Consider the following 21,891-nt stretch of genomic DNA (forward strand, 5'->3'; position numbering starts at 1 on the left):
TTCTTCTGCTTCGTCTTCTTCGTTGAATGAACTACAGTCGGTTTCAGTTGCCCTTGAAAACAGCTCTCTTTTGGTTAGCTTGCTTGCTAACAGGACAAAAGTATGGTGTCACTCCATACATTTACTTAGAAACATGTGACCACTATCTACCATCCTGAACAGAACAGCAGTTGGATGGCTGAGGTTCTCCTCCGTCCCAGTTTTCTGAATGTGCTTCAACTTCCCTGACTGAACCTCCTGTAAACAACTCTGACCAGGTTGTTAATGGAGCACTTTCTACATTAAATATTTACACTGCGAATTTGCTGCTTTAATCCAACACTGTATTTCTTTCACCTGTGTTGCTGAGTCAGGGGAAACCCATCAGCTCATGCTGACCTGAGGACTGTCAGTCCGTCTTATACGACTCATACGTTAGAAGCGTGCTCTGGAGTTTCCATTTCAAGGAAAGCCCTTCTGCCGTTCTATCTCCAATCTGCGGTTTTTCCAGTCGGACATTTAATGGATCTGAAGTGAAAAACCGTGCCTGCGTTTCAATGATATGTCAGTGTCAAGTGTATGCGGTTGGACACATGAGGCCTGGCAGTCTGTAATATAATCTTAATATAAGCTGTGCAGCGCGCCGTTCACTCTGAGTAAAATCAATACGAGCCGAGCAGCTACAGAACAGCTACAGTACGTCCTGGGAAAAACAAAAACACTTGGACATGCAATAAACTTTATATAAATGGTTTTGCTGGTAAAATAAAATAAATAAATAAATAACCTTAATTTTATTGTGTGCAAAAACACTTGGACATGCAATAAACTTATACTATATAAATGGTTTTGCTGTTAAAATAAAATAAATAAATAAAAAACCTTAATTTTATTGTGTATAATGAGTCAAAATTGTAAGTTAAAAACGTTCTAAGACAGAGGTTACCATTTTAAAAAAAAAAAGTCCCTGATCTTGATCAGAACGGAACATGTTCAGACTTGTCTCTTCGCTGCCTCCTACAGTTGATGGAACTGTGTAGAACTAAACTCAAATGAAAACCAAATAGAATAATAGAAGCTTTGCACCAGGTTTTGATCTAACCATGTCTAAACTCAAAATTTAATTAACAAAATGGCTATTTTATTTGACCCCCCCCCCAAAAAAAAAAAACAGTTTTTCAGCTTGTGTCTTTAAACTTCTTGTCTCCATGGTCCAAGACGTGTTCTGTTGTAATGTTCCTCATTGACTAGTTCTACAGCTTCCAAAGAGAGATGTCCAGAGCAGACTTTTTTTTTAGTTGTGCTCGTGTCAGTCTCATGGATTAGGGTTGTTGCCATTGTTGTCCAATAAAAAATACAGTAAAGATGTGGTACCTTCTCATTTACTGGTACTTTTCATGAATACAGTGAGTAAACTTTATTTTCCATCTAGTACAGATGCTGGTCTGGATGATGGTACTGGTTGGGCCATGTGTAAACAGAGATGAGCCAAGGGGATGTGGATTGACCTCGACCAGGAGGGTTAAACTTAAAAATAGCTCAGCTGAGCGGTGCAGCCAACAGAGGGACAGACAAACAGACAGGGAGAGGACAGAGAAACAGCTGAGTCAGCAGAGCCCGGGAGGCTAATCAGTATCGGATTAAGAGAAATACCTGGGACCTGGCAGTGGTCGCAGCTCAATCTCCAACGAGGTTTTAGACTAAGCTGTTTTAAATAACAAACAGCATCACAGTGAAAACAGGCCTTTTGTTTAAGTGACAGTCAACAAAATGTTGAAGGTGTTAAGATATACAATATAAACAGCAGTAGTTTCATCAAACAGCATTATATATTGTATATCTTAACACCTTCAACACTTTGATTTCATCTATTCAAATATGTCCATAAACATCTACTTTATTTTCCTATTTTATTCCCTATTCAGTAATTATAACATTTGTTTAGCATAGGAAACTTATTACCAATATGTTTTCAGCCCTGTCAAAAACCCATTTTTTGCTAGCTTGAGGAGTCAGCGCAGCTTGATAACAAGCACAAACTGCCAGGTCTACAATGCTGTTTTTTTAACCCAAAACTCACGCAGTTTTGTGTTACTGCGTTTAGTACTGCGTTATGCTCATCTACATCGCAGTTAACTTGACATCGCTACGCTGTGCCTTACAATACAAACCAAGACAAACTGGAGTCAAACAGCAACAGAATAACCAAAGACAAATAATCAGCTGAATAAAAACGACATCATTTCAACTCAGACACGTTCATACAGCACCGTCAGCCTTTACCAAGACCAGTGTGACACAATCTTGCATCACAAACCAAAGCTCTCTCTTCCACACCATAGCAACAGTGGGCCCCTTGTGCACAGTGATGCTTGTAACTCATTTGGGCTCTTTTGTCATTTAGATCAACAAACACTTCACACTATATGGATCATATGTTTCATCAGCAAAGTTAAAAAAAACCCCAACACTTCCGGCTGTGTGAACGAAAGCCGTGGGCTCCGGAGAGCTGTCAACAGGTCGACCTTTCAAACATACAGTAACTGGCAAAAAATGATGTCCAGATGTGCTTCATTAAGTCAGCTAAAACGAAGGTGGAAATTTGTCAAATGAGGACACCTAGTGGTGGATATTGTGAGTTGACGTGCAGAAAGAGCTGGTTTGAACACACGATTTTTACTCTAAAACTCTAAATGTTATGGTGTTATTTGCAACTATTGGATTTTCCTGTCGTGAATATAAAAATTATTATTATTGGATTTGGATGGATTTTCCTGTCGTGAATATAAAAATCATTATTATTGGATTTTAAAAACAGTAGCTGCGGTCGATGTGTATTTTTCGATTGTGTCAAATGTGTTCATACAGGAAACTCGTACATTTAAGACAAACATTCTACATGGCCACAAACATAAAACTGGTTTGGATTATTTTCACAACAATTAAGTGAAATTTAAAATTATTCCACGCATTCTTGACGTCCAAAATCACATCAGATCAACCTCTGCTACACTCAGCTAAATGCTAGCGACTTTGTCAGACAACAGATTGGAGTTAATGCTGTGTTTTCGTCTCAGTACCTAACTTTTGCCTCTCTCTTAAAACCCACATCAGATTTTTTTTTATTTTGTTATTAGTAACTATAACGTATTTTAAAAATAGATAATAATATGTTACATAGAGTTTGCCGGAAGTACTTGTTGACATGTTGTGACGTGCTTGTGACGCAGTGTTGCCTCTGTTCAGAACAACTTTAACATGAACAAAGAAAGTTTAGACTAACGGTGTGTTCTAATGTTTACTGACCGGAAAATATGAATGGTCCATTGATTGTTGTTATACGAATAAGACCCCGCATGGGGGCAGTGTGGAGCTACTGACAGGCATCCTAAATTGCTTCGTGTGTAATTGCAGATTACAAACCATCCACGCTCCACACTTTTCTATTATGTAATGAAACTACTGGGAAAAAAAGTGCAGATTACAAACCATCCACGCTCCACGCTTTTCTATTATGTAATGAAAAAAAACTTTATTAGAGAAACTGCTTATTTTAGCAACTGAAGTTCATCACTGGGGCCAGTCAACTAACGTACATCACCTTGTCACGTGACCAGAGCGCAGGTCAGCACTTCCCTAGCTCCAACAGTATGCAGTAATACTGCACACATACAGTACTTGCCGGGTGTTTCTGCTCATTCCCATGAGGTTGTGGGATTAACAGCACTCCAGCAGTCATTCGGCCAAAGCTCACATCCCGTTCCACTCTGGTTCAGCTATAAATAGCAAAGAGTGAGCCGGCATGGGAGCAGGACGGTCCAAAATAAGTGCACACATGCACAGGATTCTGAGGCGCGTGTGAGGAGATGAACAGTGAAGCTTCAGTGTGCTGATAACAGCCACTATAAATGGTCTGAGAACTGCAAAGCCAGCTACAAATCAGTACCAGTGCTGTCGAAATGGTACCTGACTCCTGGACTAAAGTGAACAGGAAACACACCGTGTTATGTCATGGCCTTCCTTTATATCCTGTATATATTTATAATTATCTTGTCAGCCAGGCTGTGCTGTGCTTGTGTCGCTGTGATGTCAGCTCTTCTACTCCGTGTACCTGTCACTCGCCGCACACTGGAGCTGCTCTCCTAACGGGGAGCGATGCCAGCCCTACAGACCAGGCCATTTTCCCATTCAAAATAATACACAACAAATTATGATAATGGCCGTCTGGGAGCTGCTTGGGAAGCATTTGCTGCTCACAAAAACAGTAATCCGCTCCGGCAGGAGCCGTAGTTATTGCTCTTATATACTGCTGTTCGTGCCGGTGAGTCTTTTCCCTGATTCAAAGTCAATTTCAGTTTTTCTCTGGTGCACGTACAGTATTTATAGAGGTGCTTGTGTCTGTGCAAACTGCTGCAGAAGTGATGCAGCTTGTTAGCTTTCAGTGTTATTGGTATAAGTCATTGTGTAATAGCCAGGCAGTATGGATGTCATCTATATCCTGTGAACACATGTAGTCAACAATTCTGAAGCATCTCCACATTCAACACAGATGGCCAAAATATTAAACTGGCAACAGGATGTCACCAAATATATAATTATAAAGGCTTTAGAAGGATAAGCCTTCTGTTCTATTCACGTGTTTTGTTTTGGGGTTTTTTTTTGTCACCCTTTGTGGAAAACAATACCCACCAGCTTGAAGGACATCAGATGATCTCTACTTAGAGTATACATCCAGACATGATTAATGTCTGGAAATATACTCTTGTGACTGTGACATAGAGCAGACAAAAGCATATTTGGTGGATGCTGGGACTAAGACAGGGCAACAGGTGGCAGGTTTCTCTCAGTAAAATGTGTAAAAATGTCTCTCAGATCCAATAAGCCTTCCACTTGCAGATGGTTTTAGAGGCAGGGTGTGCAGTCCACACCTGCTCCTCACCCTGACAAATCACATCACCCGCAGCACAGCAGCTTTCATTTTCTCTGCCTCCGTAGTGGAGACAGACGGGACAGATGGAGACCTGTGATAAAAAAGTTTAACTGAAAATGACATTTAGTTTCATTTTCTACTTGTGAGATACTTTGTTTAGTTTAGTTACTATATTTTATTGGTTAAACTCTCTGTGAATACATAAAGAGCTGTACATACTGTATGTATGTGCTGTAGATACATATATAAACATATATCATTGTACATATACGTGTATATACATATGTATACATGTTTGTATACATATATATGTACATATATAAAAATATAAAAATTGCAGCTTCCTAGACTATGTGATACTTTTTATTGCATTTTCTTACTTTTTTATTGCATTTTTTTTATTATTCTAAGATGTGTTTTATTACCCTGGTTTATTTTTATTTTTTAAACCTGTTTACCAAGGCTGTATTTTTGGTGTTATTTTCATGGATATCGAGAAGATTGTTATACCAAGCAAAAATTTAAAAAAAGATACCCTAGTATTGGTGTTATTTTCATGGATATCGAGAAAAATTTAAAAAAAGATACCCTAGTGTGTTGTGCTATTTATCTTTCTAAGTTACATTCGAGAAACAAATTCTTACTAAATTATTTTTGTTTATTTACAAATTAAACGGTCAAATCTCATTCAGCTTATTATTACAGTCTTTGTTTTACGCCACATATTCTGTCATTTAAGCATTGGTTTGAATAAGATATTTTTTCCATTTGACATAATAAACTTTATGGATGTAATAGTTGAGTCTTCAGCATCTAAATGTCTCATCTTGCCTAAATGTGTCCATTTAAATATATGTTCAGAGCTTTTTAAATGTTAAAACGTTTCTGTGTAAAACTGCATCCATGGGCAGTCTACTGCAGCTGACGCCGTTTAAAGGCACATGCTAATGAGAGTCGGAGTCATTTCCTTTTCCACTGCCTCCATCTGAAACACTCTCAAATGAAACAAACAAAGAGAAAGACTCAACTGGAACACGTCCTGATTGGATCAGGTCCTGTTTTTCCACAAAATCACTTTTCCTTTGGGATTTTGAGTAAAGCATAAAGTTACAGATTACAGAATAAGTAGATGAGGTGTAGAATGTGATAACACTCAGCAGCTGCTGCTTCTTCACACATACGACACACGGAAGTCATGCTTTTCTACACTACTAAAAACATAAAGAGACACGTAATGAAAAAAAACTCTGGGTTCTTAGAACACAAAGACTGTTGATGAAGCCACTTCAGTTTGATGATGCAAATCAAATTACAATTAAATATGAGAGGCCTGAAGAAAAAAAAATCTGAAAAGTGAGCGCTTTTCTGACTGATTTCTCTCTACATTCTAATTTATTTTTCCTTACAACCTAACATGGCTCTACACCAAATCATTCACTTCCACTTTGGATTGGAAAGTCTACTATCAAGAGGAGGTTTCAGGCCTAAACATGCAGATACCAGGAGACCCCAGAAGAGACAGACATAAGGTCACAAAAGGTCAACGACCCAACAGCTAGTCCTGGTATCAGTCTGACAAAAATGACGTCCAGCTGACTCTTACGGAGATAGTGCCCGAGGACAAGACGTCTCCTGATAGTACCTGTGCTTACAGCAGGACATCGTGCATCGACTGGCATCGACCAGGGAACATGTGAGCTTTGTCCTTGGCTCCTTATTCTCTCCACAGATGACAGCGGATTTACGTTGAGCCCTCGTGACAAACGTGACCGTCTGCAGATGCTCTAGTGAACATGGTGCAGCGTCCATTATGATCTGCTGCGTCGCAGTCCAAGTCTAATGTTCTCGGGTTGGACACTAATGCAGCTGTTAGCATGGGTCCCAGGAGAATACTGTAAGACTCTGTTCTGGAAAGTTTGGACAAAAAGAAGCTTTCTTTTGCGTTGCTATGATGTTTGGGAAGCGTACTGAACAAGCGTACTGACCAACTCCCTGCGTTTTGACCCTGTATCACATTCTGTGGTTTGGTCATGCCCTCTGACTCCCTCATGATCACCCCACAGTTGAAATCCTCAAATTTGATCGAAAAGTTTGGGTAGAAAACCCTGCACCAGAAACCAACACTAATGAGTAGGAACTACAACAACTGGGGTGAACGTGGAGGACACAGAAGAACAGGACCAGGACGTCGGCCGTTGCAGAAATCAGGTTAAACTAAGACGCTTTGGACCATGGCGCCGCAAGATACCTGAAGCGAACCAGTGACCACCTGGTGGTCATTCTTTATTGTTCCTCCTTGCACAATAAAACAGACCCCAGTTTTTCTGACGAGTCGTGCTCTTTGTGAAACGGCCAACCTCGTGGAAGTTCCCGCTCGTTGTACAGCTTGTCACAATACAGCAAACCTTGCAATGTTATGGGTTGATTCACTACAGTGGAGCTAATGGACTGCTTGTTGAGCCTGTGCAGGTCGCTCCTAATGATACCAGTGGTCGAAGGGACACTTGAGAAAAATGAGAAATGAAAAAAGAAAAAAGAGGTTGAGGTTTGTTTCTTTTTAAGTCACACACCTCGGATGTGGGGAAGGAAAAGTTCCTCTCGGAACAGATCTCTGTAGGTTAGAAAATAAGGTATGAGATCAAAAGAGTGACTTTCACTGCTGTTGTACATTCATTTATTCATTCATTTAACTGTTTTTGTAGATCTTTGTAGCAGAACTCCAATAGAAAATACTCTAATTCTAAATATTACACGATCTAATGTATTGTCACCAATTGTTCAGTTATAAATAAATGGAACCGAGCTTCAAGAGGAACCAATTGCTCAGAGTTGCCACCTGTATAATCCAGTCTATAATCCATTTTTAAGGAAAGTGTTTACTTGAAACTAGCAGACGAGGGATGTTTGGAGGGTTAAGTGACAGTGTCTAATTAATTTTAGGAAAAAAATGCTTGAGGAGGATAAATATAATACATCTCTGATGACATGTGATCTCCACTTCTACTCAACCTTTTCCAGCACTACAGTAATGACGCTTCAACTGCCAAAAGAGCTGTCAGGAGCAACACAGAGTTTAATAACATCATCATAATATCACATACTAGCAAAGCCTGGAATTGAACCCTCCACATTCTGGTCTGAAGAGAACACGCCCTGACTCTGAGCCACATCTGTGCATCCTTAAATATATATATATTTGTTCTTTTATTATGTTCACTGTAGCAATGTTGCACAAAATTGAAACAGCATTTTAACACAACAGGCAGAGAATCAATCCTGTTCTGTGAAAACTGCTTTATTAAAATAAAGCCATTTGTTAAAAACCAAAGATTTATAGCCTCGGTGCAGAGGGCACTGCAAAGGTAGCTCTACGCCTCTTATCTACTTCCTGGCACTGGACACGGTCGAACACAAGTCCAGGGCAAGAATTCTAAAGATCATCCGCAAACAAAGTGCCTCATCAGCTCTCTCTCTCTCTCTCTCTCTCTCTCTCTCTTAGTGTCAGCAGATTTCAGAATGTTACTCCACCAATCAAGTGCACATGGACAAAGGGAAATAATAGACAAGTTTTCAAGTCCTCAACAGCCTCCGTATCTCAGCCTGCTGCACATTCACACACATATTTGACAGGCTGAGTGTTAAATATTCAGTATTTACTAACACGGCTGACGGTTGCATGGACACCATTTGGCCATATTTAAAAATTCATTATAATTTAGAATCAAATATGCTGCCTCATTGTGCCGTTAAATATTGATAAACGTATTTACTCTCTTTTCTTTCTGTACGTGTGTTTGCACAAACTGTGACAGCTCTATTACACCCCTAGTGGAGAAACAAAAACCGTACGATGAGGCAAAAGCTGATTTGGCTAAATCTGGTTAAAGCTACGACCAAGCGAGGATGAGCGCCATCCTCTGGTACTTTGACAGTATTTTTCCTCTCTCTGTCTGGATGGAACTGTTAACCAGAACCACGCAGACCCAGCTGGAGACAGTAATGAAACTCAAAGGAAGCCTGCTGCAGTCAGACGGTGGACAAGGTGGACAAGGTGGACGGGAGACACAGACAGTGACTCTGTATATGTCTGAGTTAGGAATATATTTTTAATTTTAAGGCCATTGTGGTCTTAAAAGTAACAATCTTACTGAGATAACTTAGGTTGAGGTGTACGGCCACAGAGTTTATTCAGTGCTCAGTGCCATAATGTCCAAGGAGGACAGGGCTGCCTCCTGAGACCTATAAGGTTTTACTCACTTATAGGATTTTATCTACTCTGAAACACAACTTTAAATCAGAGTGTTCAACTAATGATGTTATTATACGCACTAAGCAGCAGTGTTTGTGAGTGGGTGTGTTCTTGGTACTGAATAGCTGTACTTGAGGGGACAGTGTTTTTAAATGGAAAACTATTGTTTTGGGGACTGCCTTTTGCAGGAACACAGTGAGTGTTTTTTATTCAAATTGAGTTTGGAGTTAGGATTAAAATTAGGGTCAGATTAGATTAAGGGTAAGGTTAAAATAAGTGGCTAAGTGATGCATGAAACTGTATTTATTTGAAGTGTTTAGAAAACACAAAACCTCGTGTGTGATTCTGTGTACTGTATGTGTGTGTGCAGTAAGGACATTTTTTTACTGTAAATGTCTTGTTGTGTTGGACACTGTCCTTGTTGGGATGTTTTCTTGTAGGGTATTTTCAGGGTTACTGATTCAGTTTGGAGTAAAATTAGGATTAAGATTGGTCATCCAGTTGTCATGGTTAATGTTAGTGTAAGGGCTTTATGAATTCATTATGTCTATGTGAAGTACTCACAACCGTGTGCGTATGATTGCGTGCGTGCGTGTGATTGCGTGATCGTGTGCGTGTTGTCACTGAGATTGATGGGCCAAGCACATCCCCCGCCCCCCCCCCCGGGTAACAGTGAACGTGATTGACAATCTGCTGCTCCATATGAAGCAATAATAAAAAGCAGGTCACAGCTGTTTTTTAAACGATAAAATGTAATATAAAATATAAAATGTATATAAAAATAACATGCAATTAACAAAATGCATGCAATGCTCTCACAGTGCAAATATATAATAAAACTGTGCCGTTCTAAGACTCACACCTGTCAGAGAAACTGCCGCATCCACTAATCTAATGACACCACCAGTCTACTTTGGGTTTTTTTTACGCATCTTCTTTATCTTTTAATTTCTTCGTCTTTCACTCACTTCTATGACTGGAGTAGCCAGGGTTGTAGCCATAGTATCCGGTGATCCTCAGGATCCGGTCCTCGATGTCGTGCAACCCGTTGGCTGTGACTTTGGAGCCGCTCTCCGTGAAGACGGTGCACCTGCCTCCGCTCGGTGTCGCCTTGCCCGGTAAGTGCGTGCTGCTGAGGGGATCCAGTGTGGTGGAAGGCTGCTCTCCGCTGCTCTCCAGCACCACTATACCGCTGCTGTCGGTGCTCATCATTGCAGCGGGCAGAGATGATGATGAGCCCTGATCACAGGCACCCGGGGCTACATCCACACTCAGCATCCAAGTCCACACACTCGCATTCCTCCAGTGATGCTCCCGATCACAGAGCAAGGTTATTACCAAACTCCTGGATCCTGGAGACGCAGCAAACACTAGGGGGCGTGTTTCCACTACGCCTCTCACGCATGAGTCTTGTACCTGAATTTAATTATACTGAGATTTCTTTTTCTTTTTCCCCCCCTGCTGCGGCAGGAGACTAGAGAAATCAGCATTAGTCGTAATAATAATTTTCAGGTGTTGTGTCTAGGAAACATGCAACACTGTATGTTGCTTTTTTCAGATGTCCTCATCAATATTCTAATGGTTTTACCGTATTGTGTTTATTGAGCACGAATAGATGTAAAAAGCAGACTTTCTGTTTTTCTTTAAATATTTACACCTTTTGACATTTCAGTGATAGTGTTGTGTTTTATTGTAATATCCTGATGATTATCAAAAATGGGATTATGGCTTAAATCCACAGTTATGTACTTTAAGGTCATCAATATTAAAATTCAATATTTTGGTTTAATAATTTTTGCCCATCCATACGACCTTTCTTTGGAAAGTTTCTTCTCGAAGATTCTTTTGTTTTTCAGGAATCCAAACTCCTCTTTTGCTTTTTAATCTTAAAATGAAAACATCTCTGAATGGATAAGATTGTATGTGCCAGTGGGGGACCCACTGTGGGTTCTTGTGATAAAAAAGGGGCTATATAAGTGGGAATTGATTACCTCCACACACATTTATTTATTTTATTTTATATTTTCAACTGACTTTTTTTAGGTACAACACCATTGGAGTACGTGTCTCCTGATGGCAGAGTTTAAGACAAATATGGACAGGCACCTAGAGGGCACCTTTAGGGTCTTCCAGGTAAAGTTAACAATTAACCAGGAGAGCCGGGAATAACTTGGTGTTTTCAGGTAAGCCACCATGGTGCAAAACCATATAAAAGGTTAGAGATGCAGATGTGAATTAAACTATATATTTAAATTGTAAAGTAAACCCAATAAATGTGTTTGTAGCGAAACGGTGTTCGGCGAGCTAACCAGGCTAATTTATCGCTAATTTACCTTGCGTTATTACTGCCGTGTGTGTAGTCTATACGTAGGAACAACGACAGTGTTAATGGCCAATTAAATGTAAAAAGACAACACAACCGGAGTTTAGGTCACATTTAATTAGTCCTTTTGTTGTTAGACATGAAATACATTTTAATTTCTATAATTTCTTATAATTTCTGTGCATTTATATAATTTGTACAATTTAATGTCTTCTTCAAATTAACTATGCTTTCTTTAGCATTCTTACTTCAAGATTAAAAAGTTTTCCAACACCCCATACCAAATAAACCCCCATATCATTTGAAAAAAATATATATCCAACACCCCATACCAAATAAACCCCCCATATTTGAAAAAAAAAATCTAAAATGAGTTCTATTCAAAAATAAACCCCTGGACTATCTCTTTTCAACCGCTGGCCACAGGTTCTTATGTTGGCTGGAGAAAGCTGCATTTAACTGGATCACCAAGCTTTCTGGTGCTTAGAAGAAAGAAACTCAGAAAAGTGGCCTCCAGATCCAATAACTCATGAAACAGTGAATCAGTCTCCTCCTGATACACCTCTTTCCAAGTCCACAACTCACTGTGTTAAATTGATTCCCAGTGTGTGGAGAATTTGTGCCTCCGTTGGCATCGCCGCACAGACACATGCTGGGGTTTAAGATGCCCTTGGATGCCAGAAGTGCCTCCTCCCCCTCTCTAACTTACTAAACCAATCTCCACCTCGTGTTCCTTTGTTTCAGTTTGTCTGTGCTCCTAAAGCACTTATCTCGCACATACATTTCGGGGAGTTCTTTGTGGCTCCAACAATAAGACGTTGTTGCCCATGGAAAAAGTTTCCTCACGCCTTCAGAGAGTTGCTAATGTGTTATTGGACAGTTTCTTCCGTCTCTGTTCAGCTACTGTCCAAAAAAAAGAAGAGACTTTTCTTCAATCTCATGCCTTTGTTGTGGTGCCTCGCAGTTCTATGCAGTTCATGGCAACACAAAATATAAACAACCACACTTGAGGATTATGTGTTGCTTTCTTTCTTTTGCGTCCAAGGTTCTAATCTGAGCTATCATTTCTAATGGATGCTAATGCATAAAATAGAAAACTTGCTTTCTGGTAGCTGTGGCTTAGTAAAAGCCATAATTCACACTAAATAAGCTTTTATGCAAATGCACTGTCATCAGTGACAGGTGTGAAATATTAATTTTAAATGTCCACAGTGTCCTGCATTTGTCTTGTGTCATTGCAGGGACATAATTTATTCATGAGGGCATTATCACGGCCTTTCATTTGATGAACCTCTCATACCTGTGATATCTTCTCCTATTGTCCTTCAGCAACAAGAATGGAATAAGACTGACACCAGCCCCAGACAACATAATTGTAAAACATTCACAGTAATCGCAGACAAAACTCCATTCTGTGCTTTTGTGTAACCTTCATCTGCTGTAATTTTAAGAGATAATGAAGAGGGCATGATCTTGAATTTACATTCCTCCTGTTCATTCAGTCACTAAATGTTTGTTTTTAACATCCTGCTTGTTTAATGTATTTTTTTTAGCTGTATGGTTTTCCGCTAAGATAGTCTGAAGGACTTACAGTTAGTGTGTCTGTGTATCTTTAGGATTAAACAAATTAATCCAAATTAGATCACACTGAGCAAGCATTTTGGTAACAGTGAAAAGAAAAAACCTGTCTCTAGATCTAGATTTAGTTTTCAGTCGTCGAAAATATCGATAGTTTGAAATATCGCGGTGTTTATTGATATCCTACAGTACTGTATCAATTTTATTTTTACAAATAACATGCTAATATTCATGTCATTCATACATTTTATTTTGCTTTTTTTTCTTCTTTAGCGATTACAAATGTAAATCTACAGTACTCGCTATATTGTGACGCCTCTTGTATCGCAGTATATTGCAATATATACAAAATGTGTGTTCTGCGTATGGGGAGGAGGGGGCAGCTCTGTTGGTGATAGATAGTCAGAGATAAAACATAATCCTTTGCCTGAGTGGAATAAAAGGACAACCTGAGGAGACAATATGTCCCATGTGACAGCATCCCAGGCCAAACCCAGAGCTGCAGCGCCTCCAACAGAGGATCATAAAGTCACCTTAGAGATCAGTGACCAACGACTCCACTGCCACCTGATGTATAAATATTCAATGTGCACTAAAGATAACTTGTATCATGCAGCGAGCTGAGAGAAAGAGAGCCGTTGAGCAGAGGAATGGACTTTGTCTTTAGAATATAGTAGTGGGCTCAGGTCGGGCTGTATGTAGTGTTGACCTGCAAAAGGTCACGTTTGAAAGACCCGTAAATATTTAATCACTTTGATCACTGGGTCTCCGGAGTAAATGTATTTACTTAATAGAAGTTAGTAATATAGAGAAATAATACAGCAAGTAATAGATGTTGTTTGATTGACAGTGAACAATCAAACATTTGGCCAATAACTGTGTAAATCTGTAAGAATAAAAACACAGACAGTCCTACAACAGAAGGCTGTCTGATGCAGAACCAGTGATTTGACATTCCCTCCACATCTTCTGTGTCTGTGCAGAATATATCGTCCTCTGAAGTCTGATCTGACCTTTTGTCGTCGTCTGATGCAGTGAAAAAACTGTTGTCGACTAAGAAGGCTCAGCTCCTACAGGGGTGTGGGGGGGTGGGGCGGGGCAGCCTATAGGATCTCTCCCTGGCTGCTCCTCTCGCTTCAGCAACAAAAGTTAATTTGCTTGCCGTCCACTCGCTCTCTTTTAAGGATGCCAGTCTGCATATAAATAAAATATATAATGACCAAACTGCGTTTATAAAAATAGACAATCCTCGCAGCGTACAGTACAGCCACTCCAGCATGTCAATTCACTGCCGCTAATGCTCCCCGCCTGTTTGAACATTCTTTTATATGGAGGCAGTTAATAGTGTATGTACAGACACACACTCACACACACACACACACTACAAGCTGTGCAACACAATACATTCCCCTTGTGCTTCACCACCAGTGGGCATTGAGCCTAAAAATCACATGTGTAGTTAATCAAAACAGAGAAGTTTTGCACATGAAAGGGAATCGACATCTCGTAAATGTTCTGACCTTCGTGAAGGTCAACAGCTCCACATGTGACTGTGTATTGTATATGTTTCGAATGACTTACTGCCAGACGGGTGAGGCTGTATAGCTACATCAGTGAGGCTGTGACTGAAAGGGAAATGAAAATGTATGTACTGTCGTCTTAGACACATGACTGCTATTTAAGAAGCCACTTAGCCTTTGACCTTGAAGATTATTTTTATAGATCAATCAATAAGGCAATCCAAATGAGAGGCTCTCCATCCCATTAACCTGATACTGGAGTAGGAGACAAAGGCGTTTTGAACACTTGAGTGTTTTATGAGAATCATTCTAATGTATTAAAAGCCGTATTTGGACTTGCCTATGGTTGAATTTCAGGAGTTTCCTCAGAAGAACACATGTGTATGCCTAGGTCTGTAGTAGCCTTAAGCTCCGACACAGTCACCAGTGAGTTAGCAGAATAGTTGACGAGCCAGAATCTGATCTTGACTCCACGTAAAAGATGTGCATCCAGAGAATTTCTGCTTCTTTCCTTTGACAAACTTTCCAGCACTGATAGATTCTTGACGTATCATGTTCTTTGGGGATCATGCCTCATGTATCTGAACACAAATTAAGTTAACATATAAGTATTAACTTATACTCATAAGTATTAACGCTGTCAAATTTTAATCTGGCTAATCACAGGTTAGCTTGGAATTAATCATGATTAATCGTGATTAATTAACATTTCTTAATATGATTAATTGATTAATGATGAATGATGATTAATAAAATTATAATTTTCTTCTCGATATTTATGAAACAGAGGCAAAAACAGAGTATGTTGATTTTTTTGTTTGTTTGTTGCATAACATGTTTTTATGTGTGACTAATCCAAATGATATAGTTATTATATATGTATAGTTATGTGGGGAGTGTGACTAATCCAAATGATATAGTTATGTGGGGAAAAAGGCAACATCTCTGTAATGTTTGGTGTTCTAATTAAGATTAAAAAAATAGGAGTCACACTATAAATTGATTAGAAATTATTCAATGTTTTAGTTAACTGAAATTAATCTACAGCAATTCCAAATTTTCTGTGTTAAACATAAAAAGTTTTAAGCAAATTTTCTGTGTTAAACATAAAAAGTGCAAAACTGCAGCAGTGCATGTGAAATGCCATAGATTTATCGTCTCTTTTTGGAATATTTTATTTTCTTTATGTTCTTTTACGCTGTCGATTATGTCGTTGACATTTCAGAAAAAGATGAACCCTTAACAACTCTACTCTTTTCAGTCAGATTGTTGAGCAGTAGCACGGTATTCTTGTCATTTTACAAAAGCAGACAAAGGATGGATTTGTCTGGGTGATGATGGGTCTCACTTCTAGAATATGTGTGGAAACGGCTGAAGATTTATGTCCCCTGTGGGTAACAAAGTTAAATCCCTCTACACAGCTTTTCTGTATTCCGTCCTGCCCTGCTGCAGTCAGGGTGATGGATGTGGAGGCTGGGCGAGTGGGGGTTGAGGCCCACAGGCTGGACGAGACCAGCAGGGACAGGACATTTAGTCTGACCGAGCGAATGAGATAGTGAGTGATGTTCACATTAATATAAGCTTCGGGTCTGTCTCACTTGAGTCTGCTCTGAATTTAGATTTCATTTCACAATGATTAGTAACACAGATCGTAGCCCAGCAAATTAGTGTAGATGACTTTTTGACTTGGGTTAAGATAAACTGAAAGAAAATATTTTTGCATTTCAAAGCAGTATAAAGTATAAAGGGAAATATGACTTTACTGCTGGTTATTTTCAAAAAATATGAGAAAAGCTGTCAAAGAACCAGACACATTTTTAGTTTTTTTATGATAAATAAATAAAAAATAATAATTGGAATAATCAATAAAAAACTTTCCAACTGTTCTTCACAGTTCACTTCTTCGGGAGTTTGGTAAAATATTGAACCCTGGACGTCAAAATATAATTTATACAGAATGATTTATATATAATTTATTTTATATAGAATATAATTTCATCGCTTGCGAGTTGTCTGAAAGACATTTAAAATTAATCTGTTCTTATGCGTGTGCATTCTGCTCAAAGCCTTAGCTTTGTGTGCGTCTCACTTCTCCTAAAGTCAGAGTTCCACTCTGTCTTATCGTCATTGCTGCCCTGCGTTTGAATTCCTCAGCCTCAGTATCACAAGAAAGTCACAAAACGAATGAAAAGTTACAAAACTAATAAAAAGTTGATGAAAACTGCTTAGCAGAGCTGCAGAGAGGCCTTTTAGGAGCTGCAGGTATTTTTGCAGGTGCTTGTTTGCTTATGCTGCATTCTACAACGCTGGGATCTCAGAGTTATGTCACTTGGGATCTTCAGGGTGTGAGCTCCAAGTGTTTCAGGACGTTCAGCAGAAATAAAAATAAATGAATAAATAAAAATATGGGTGACAGCGATGTAATCAAAATTCATTTGTTTTTGAGGAGATTCTCTGAAGTGTACCTCAGACATCCTGGACTTCTCCTTATTTATTTGGCGTTCTTTATGTTAACGTCAGGGCCCGCCACGTTGTCATATTATAAAAAGACGGGTGTAAGATTGTCTTAAAATGATGAATGTACTGGTCAGTGGTTCTGGTCATGGTGAGTCATTTAAACTTTTAATCCTCTATTTCCATTTCTAATCAGAACTTAATGGATGGATGTAGATGCTGCAGACGCACCATTAATCACCTGCAATATTCAATTGTCTTGATTAAATCTTATAAATAGTCTACAGTACATCAGGCTGACCAGTAGCAGTATATTTGGCACAAAACATTAGACCTCGCCACAAAAAAATAAATCAATGGTGGTGTCAGGATTTGGTTGTTTTTTTTTGTTTGTTTTGTTTTTTTTAGCCAGGACCATGTCTCGTCACGGGAAGACTCTAAATGACAGTTGTTTGATACATAATTTCCTTTTAAATATGATCATATAAAAATACCAAAATGTGACATACAGTATAGGAAGTGACAGGAAACTAAGGCACTGTTTTACAATTTTTTTTAATGTACAACAGGGAAATAATAGAAGCCTTGCAGCAGTCTCTACAGCTTCCATCGTTGAATGATAGGGGGCGACATTTTGACTTGTCCTTTGCTCTACATTTGTGTAATCTTGTTATGTACATCTGGAGAGGCTTCTTATAGACCAAAACTTTAAATTAACAATTCTTAAATATTTCTACAGCATTTAGCACAAATGTAATTATTTTAAATATATTCCGGCTAAAAATCACATCTTCTTTTTAAACTCTTGGGAATAAAGCCACGCCCCCTAGAGGTCTTTAAGTACAACCTAATAGATATTGGTCAACAAAGTCGATGCCCAAGGGTCCGCTCAGATAAACGAGACGTGCTGACACTAGGAATTCAAGGTCGAGGTGGATATTGACGGGCGGATCTTTGTATGGTGTTGGAAATGCTTTTACAGCATCTACAGACAGTGTGCTGTGTTCAGTTGGAGGGGAAGAGTTCAGAACAATGGAATTGTATTTAAAGTCCTCTCCTGTGGCTGGTGTCCAGGGTGAAGTGGGTCAGATGTGAAGCAGAGATTACAGCTTAGAGACTCTGAACCTAAGTTGCTTTAAATCATGGTCTCCCAGCAGCACCAGCCATTATGATGTGTCCACTTTCATTTGTCAGACTCCACTCGTTTGTATTCCTCACACAGCCTCCGAGCTGGGAAACTGGGTGGTGAGGAAGTGTTGGTCCAAGTAGTGAAAACCTTCCATGATAAATTTTTTTAAAAATGTATTTAAAGGAACAACAGTGACATTTTACAGCTTTTCATATCCTGTTGTGTTCCATCAGACTGGATGCACAGCCGGTTGTCACCAATGCTTTTCTAATTGAATTGTTTAGCTTTTCAGAGAAAAAAATGTTTCTCTTCCCTATCTTTTAGACAAGACCTGTAATGTGGAAGCAACACAGACTGTGTACAGTATATATGTGTGGAAAAACGAACAAAACAGTCTGAAGTACCGAGCCTTTAAAACCCCTCGTGTCAAGTTGACAGAGTTAACCAGTTATATTTAATCATTCACTGATAATAAAAGTAAACACCGCCACAGTCTGATTGAATATTCTTATTATCTTAGCAAATTTCACAGGAATTTAATTCACTTTCTGACCTGAAATAATGTCTAAAAATCACACATGAAAGATGATTTTTTTGTCCTTAGATTGTTCAGGGTTATAAAATTGTGCAGGTGTTTTTGCAATTCAATTGCAATTCAATTTCTTTGATGTTTGTGGTTTTGTTGTGTCTTCGGTTGTTTGTGATGTGTAGTTTGATTTGCATGACCGTCTTCCTACTTTCATCTAGACCTTCTCCGGTCTTTATTAATATGCATGAAGGTACAGGTCAAACTCTCGCTCCCTCTCTTTGTCTTTCTGTCATTGTTACCGTCTTGATAGAGCTGCACGTCCACAATCACTGCTCGCCAAAGGAGTTTTCTAAATCGGGAAATGACCCTGAGCACCTGCACTGCAGCAGGCAACGGACCAGTGAGGCTGAGTGTAGTAGCTGGTCCATTGATTTAGTCATTTGTTTCGTCCATGAATTCATTAACACTAACCTCACTAAGTGTACGTATCTCTTAGAGCAGTCCTGAAATATAAACCTGAACGGTTCACTTACTAAACACTTACCAGTCAAAAGTCGTTTTTATTATAATTATTTTAATTTAAAACATGCTATGATAACACAACTCCAAATGTTTTTTTTTTTTTGTTCAACATTAACACCTCAGTGTGCCATTAAAAATGCAGGTGAACTAACTGCAGCCATTACACTGTGGCACCACATTAGCTTTAGTGAATAATAGCTGGAAAGATTTTCTTTCTTCTCTTGTCACATGACTCCATTTATAGGAATCCTCTCTTCACTGTTTACGGACTATGACATAAAATATGTATGTGAACTCATCATGTTGTTTATGTTCTGTCCTGTCGCACCACATGTACCTGAAGAGGGTTTTCGATGTTGTTTTGTTGAAATTTATGAGTCAAATCAGCAAATCCATCCAAAGAAATCATATTTTTACTGATGTTAAAGCACAGCAATTCTGATTTAAAAAAATCTTCAAATAAAAATAGTAATAAAATATAACACCCCGTGACTGTCCACATGTCATGGCAGATTTGCAGCCCCACAACGAGAGAGTATTGTTGTCAGAGTTGGCAGAGGTTACACAATGTGGTTCAGTGTTGCTGCTATATTTATCCTGCCCTTCTATTACAATTCATTTTGTTGTTTACCAGCATTTTTACAGCTGCTCCCAGAGTGCCACCCTCTGGTCAACCTGCTAATTTCCGTAAACAGAAAATAGCAGCAAGCGCAGTACTGTGTTATGAGGAGAGGATTTAAAAATCTTTAAGGCTTGGTGTGTGAGTATGAGACAGGTCCTTTTTTTTGTTTGTTTGTTTTTTTAACCCATTTTGTGATTTGAATAAAGTAAGTCTGCTCTGCAGGAGAGAAAAACAATCAAAGTACTACGCTGCCACACTTCCTCTCAACTGCATTCATTTGCACTTATATATCAATTATTGAGTTGCATATACTTACGCATGTCTTACTTTACAATGCAATATTCAATGCCATATAATATTAAGTGTTCCTTGTTAGATTATGTAATAGTCCAAAGATTTCATAGGGTGGTAGTATTTGTTTACACTTGAATTAAGTGCCCCATCCATGTACAGCATTGAATTATTTAAATGTATTAAGTAATTTAATTGAATCGAAGTTGTGTTATTTTAGATTGATCAATACAAGTTGACTAGTTGACTAAAACCCACAAAATGTTGCAGTTGTAGTAAAGGTTTGCATAAAAATCGCAAACTGGTTAAGAAAATAGACATTGGGGTAGAACAAAAATGATAAGTAATAGCAAACTCTGATAATCATAACAGCTAGGTTAAATGATTTTAAAAGAATCATCAATAATGATTTCATTTTTATTTGGATTGCAGGCTGAAAAACACACGAATAAACAGTGGTTATGTTCCACCTTTAGCCTCTAGAGGGACTCGAGATGCACGTTGTTCCTCTTGTGAAAACAGACTCTCTGCGTTTCTGGTTCTCTTCTCCCTTAGTTGATCCTGATCAACACAGATGTTACTGCTACTTATCAAATGAGAAAAAGACCACACTCTCTTTACCTTTTATTATACTGTAAAACATAGCACAATAAATTAATTTGCTCTGGCTGGTGGATGTCAACATTCTATAAAAACATAAGTATTATGTAGTGACTGTGTATGAAAGTTTAACTAACTCTTCTGTTTACACCTACAGAGTTGGAGTCATATGTTATCAGACCAGGTTTAAATGCTGCACAGATGGGATATTTTAAAGCTTCCTCTAATGGGATCTGATCTGAGGTACAATCCTGCTGCTCATGTCCATTTGTCTCCTCAGAAAACACAGAACTGTAAGTATTGACATTCAGTTCAATACGTTCTCATGTTTTGATTTCAGCAGCCTGAACAAGTCCAGAAGTATTTCCCACCCTCGGCCTGCACTGCTGTATACGGTGAGTATTAACTGTGATATGATTTCCACATATTTGCCAGAAGCTATCGCACTTGCACCCCATGAAGAAACAGTATTTACTGTAAAAGGATTGCAATCAATCAGAAACAATGCATTTCTCAACAGCTTTCTGGGAACTGAGATCAGAATTGATTTTAAAAGTATCAAACTTTGCCAGGGCTTCCACTTCAGAACTTGGATCAAAACAAACATTTCTATAATATATAAACTTGGATCAAAACAAACATTTCTATAGTGAGTCACTCGGATACCGTCTGTAAACAGTTGGTCATTTATCAGAGTCCCTAATAAACATCGATCAATGATGATCAGTGTTGCTTCTGACACATGAGATCAGGTGGTCGTGTCACTGGTGCAGTTTATACACAGTATAAGTCGTCTGTAACACAGTGAGGCTGGATTACGTTGCTAATGCAATTTCTTTAACGTCATTATCTGATTAAAGTGTGACGTATTTACTTTGTGAATACATCGCAACAGCGTCATTCAGACCTGCGACTCTTATCTGTCAATGTAGTCACTACAGTTGGTGCATGTGGACATTGTAATGTAATATCTGACGAATAGTTTAAACAAATGTTCTCCTTTATATATAAAACATTGGCGTCATCAAAGCCACATATTATTAAAAAGTGAGTACATGTTAGTACAGTCACAAACTTAAACCTCTAGTATGTTAGGAATTTGAGTCCAGTGATTTCCAAACACTGTGCCATGGCTTCTTTATTTTTTTAAAAAGTTTTAAAACCG

At 38.7% G+C, this 21,891-nt stretch overlaps 2 protein-coding genes across 2 annotated transcripts in view; one reads left to right on the top strand and one right to left on the bottom strand.

Annotated features, from left to right (window-relative positions):
- Positions 1-11,139, bottom strand: part of slc35f4 (solute carrier family 35 member F4) — a 21,730-nt gene extending 10,591 nt beyond the window's left edge. The window contains 1 exon segment of the mRNA XM_008333689.3: positions 10,127-11,139. Coding sequence (XP_008331911.1) covers positions 10,127-10,436 — 310 coding nt within the window. The 5' untranslated portion in view covers positions 10,437-11,139.
- Positions 11,140-11,220: 81 nt separating this feature from the next.
- pgfb (placental growth factor b) overlaps positions 11,221-21,891 on the top strand; it is a 46,244-nt gene continuing 35,573 nt past the window's right edge. Inside the window, exons 1-3 of the mRNA XM_008334891.3 lie at positions 11,221-11,341; positions 20,884-20,969; positions 21,067-21,121. The gene's annotated coding sequence lies outside the window, so the exon portion shown is untranslated. The remainder of the gene's footprint in view (positions 11,342-20,883; positions 20,970-21,066; positions 21,122-21,891) is intronic.

Source organism: Cynoglossus semilaevis, chromosome 1 (genome assembly GCF_000523025.1).
Source record: "Cynoglossus semilaevis isolate Cse_v1.0 chromosome 1, Cse_v1.0, whole genome shotgun sequence".
NCBI lineage: Eukaryota > Metazoa > Chordata > Actinopteri > Pleuronectiformes > Cynoglossidae > Cynoglossus > Cynoglossus semilaevis.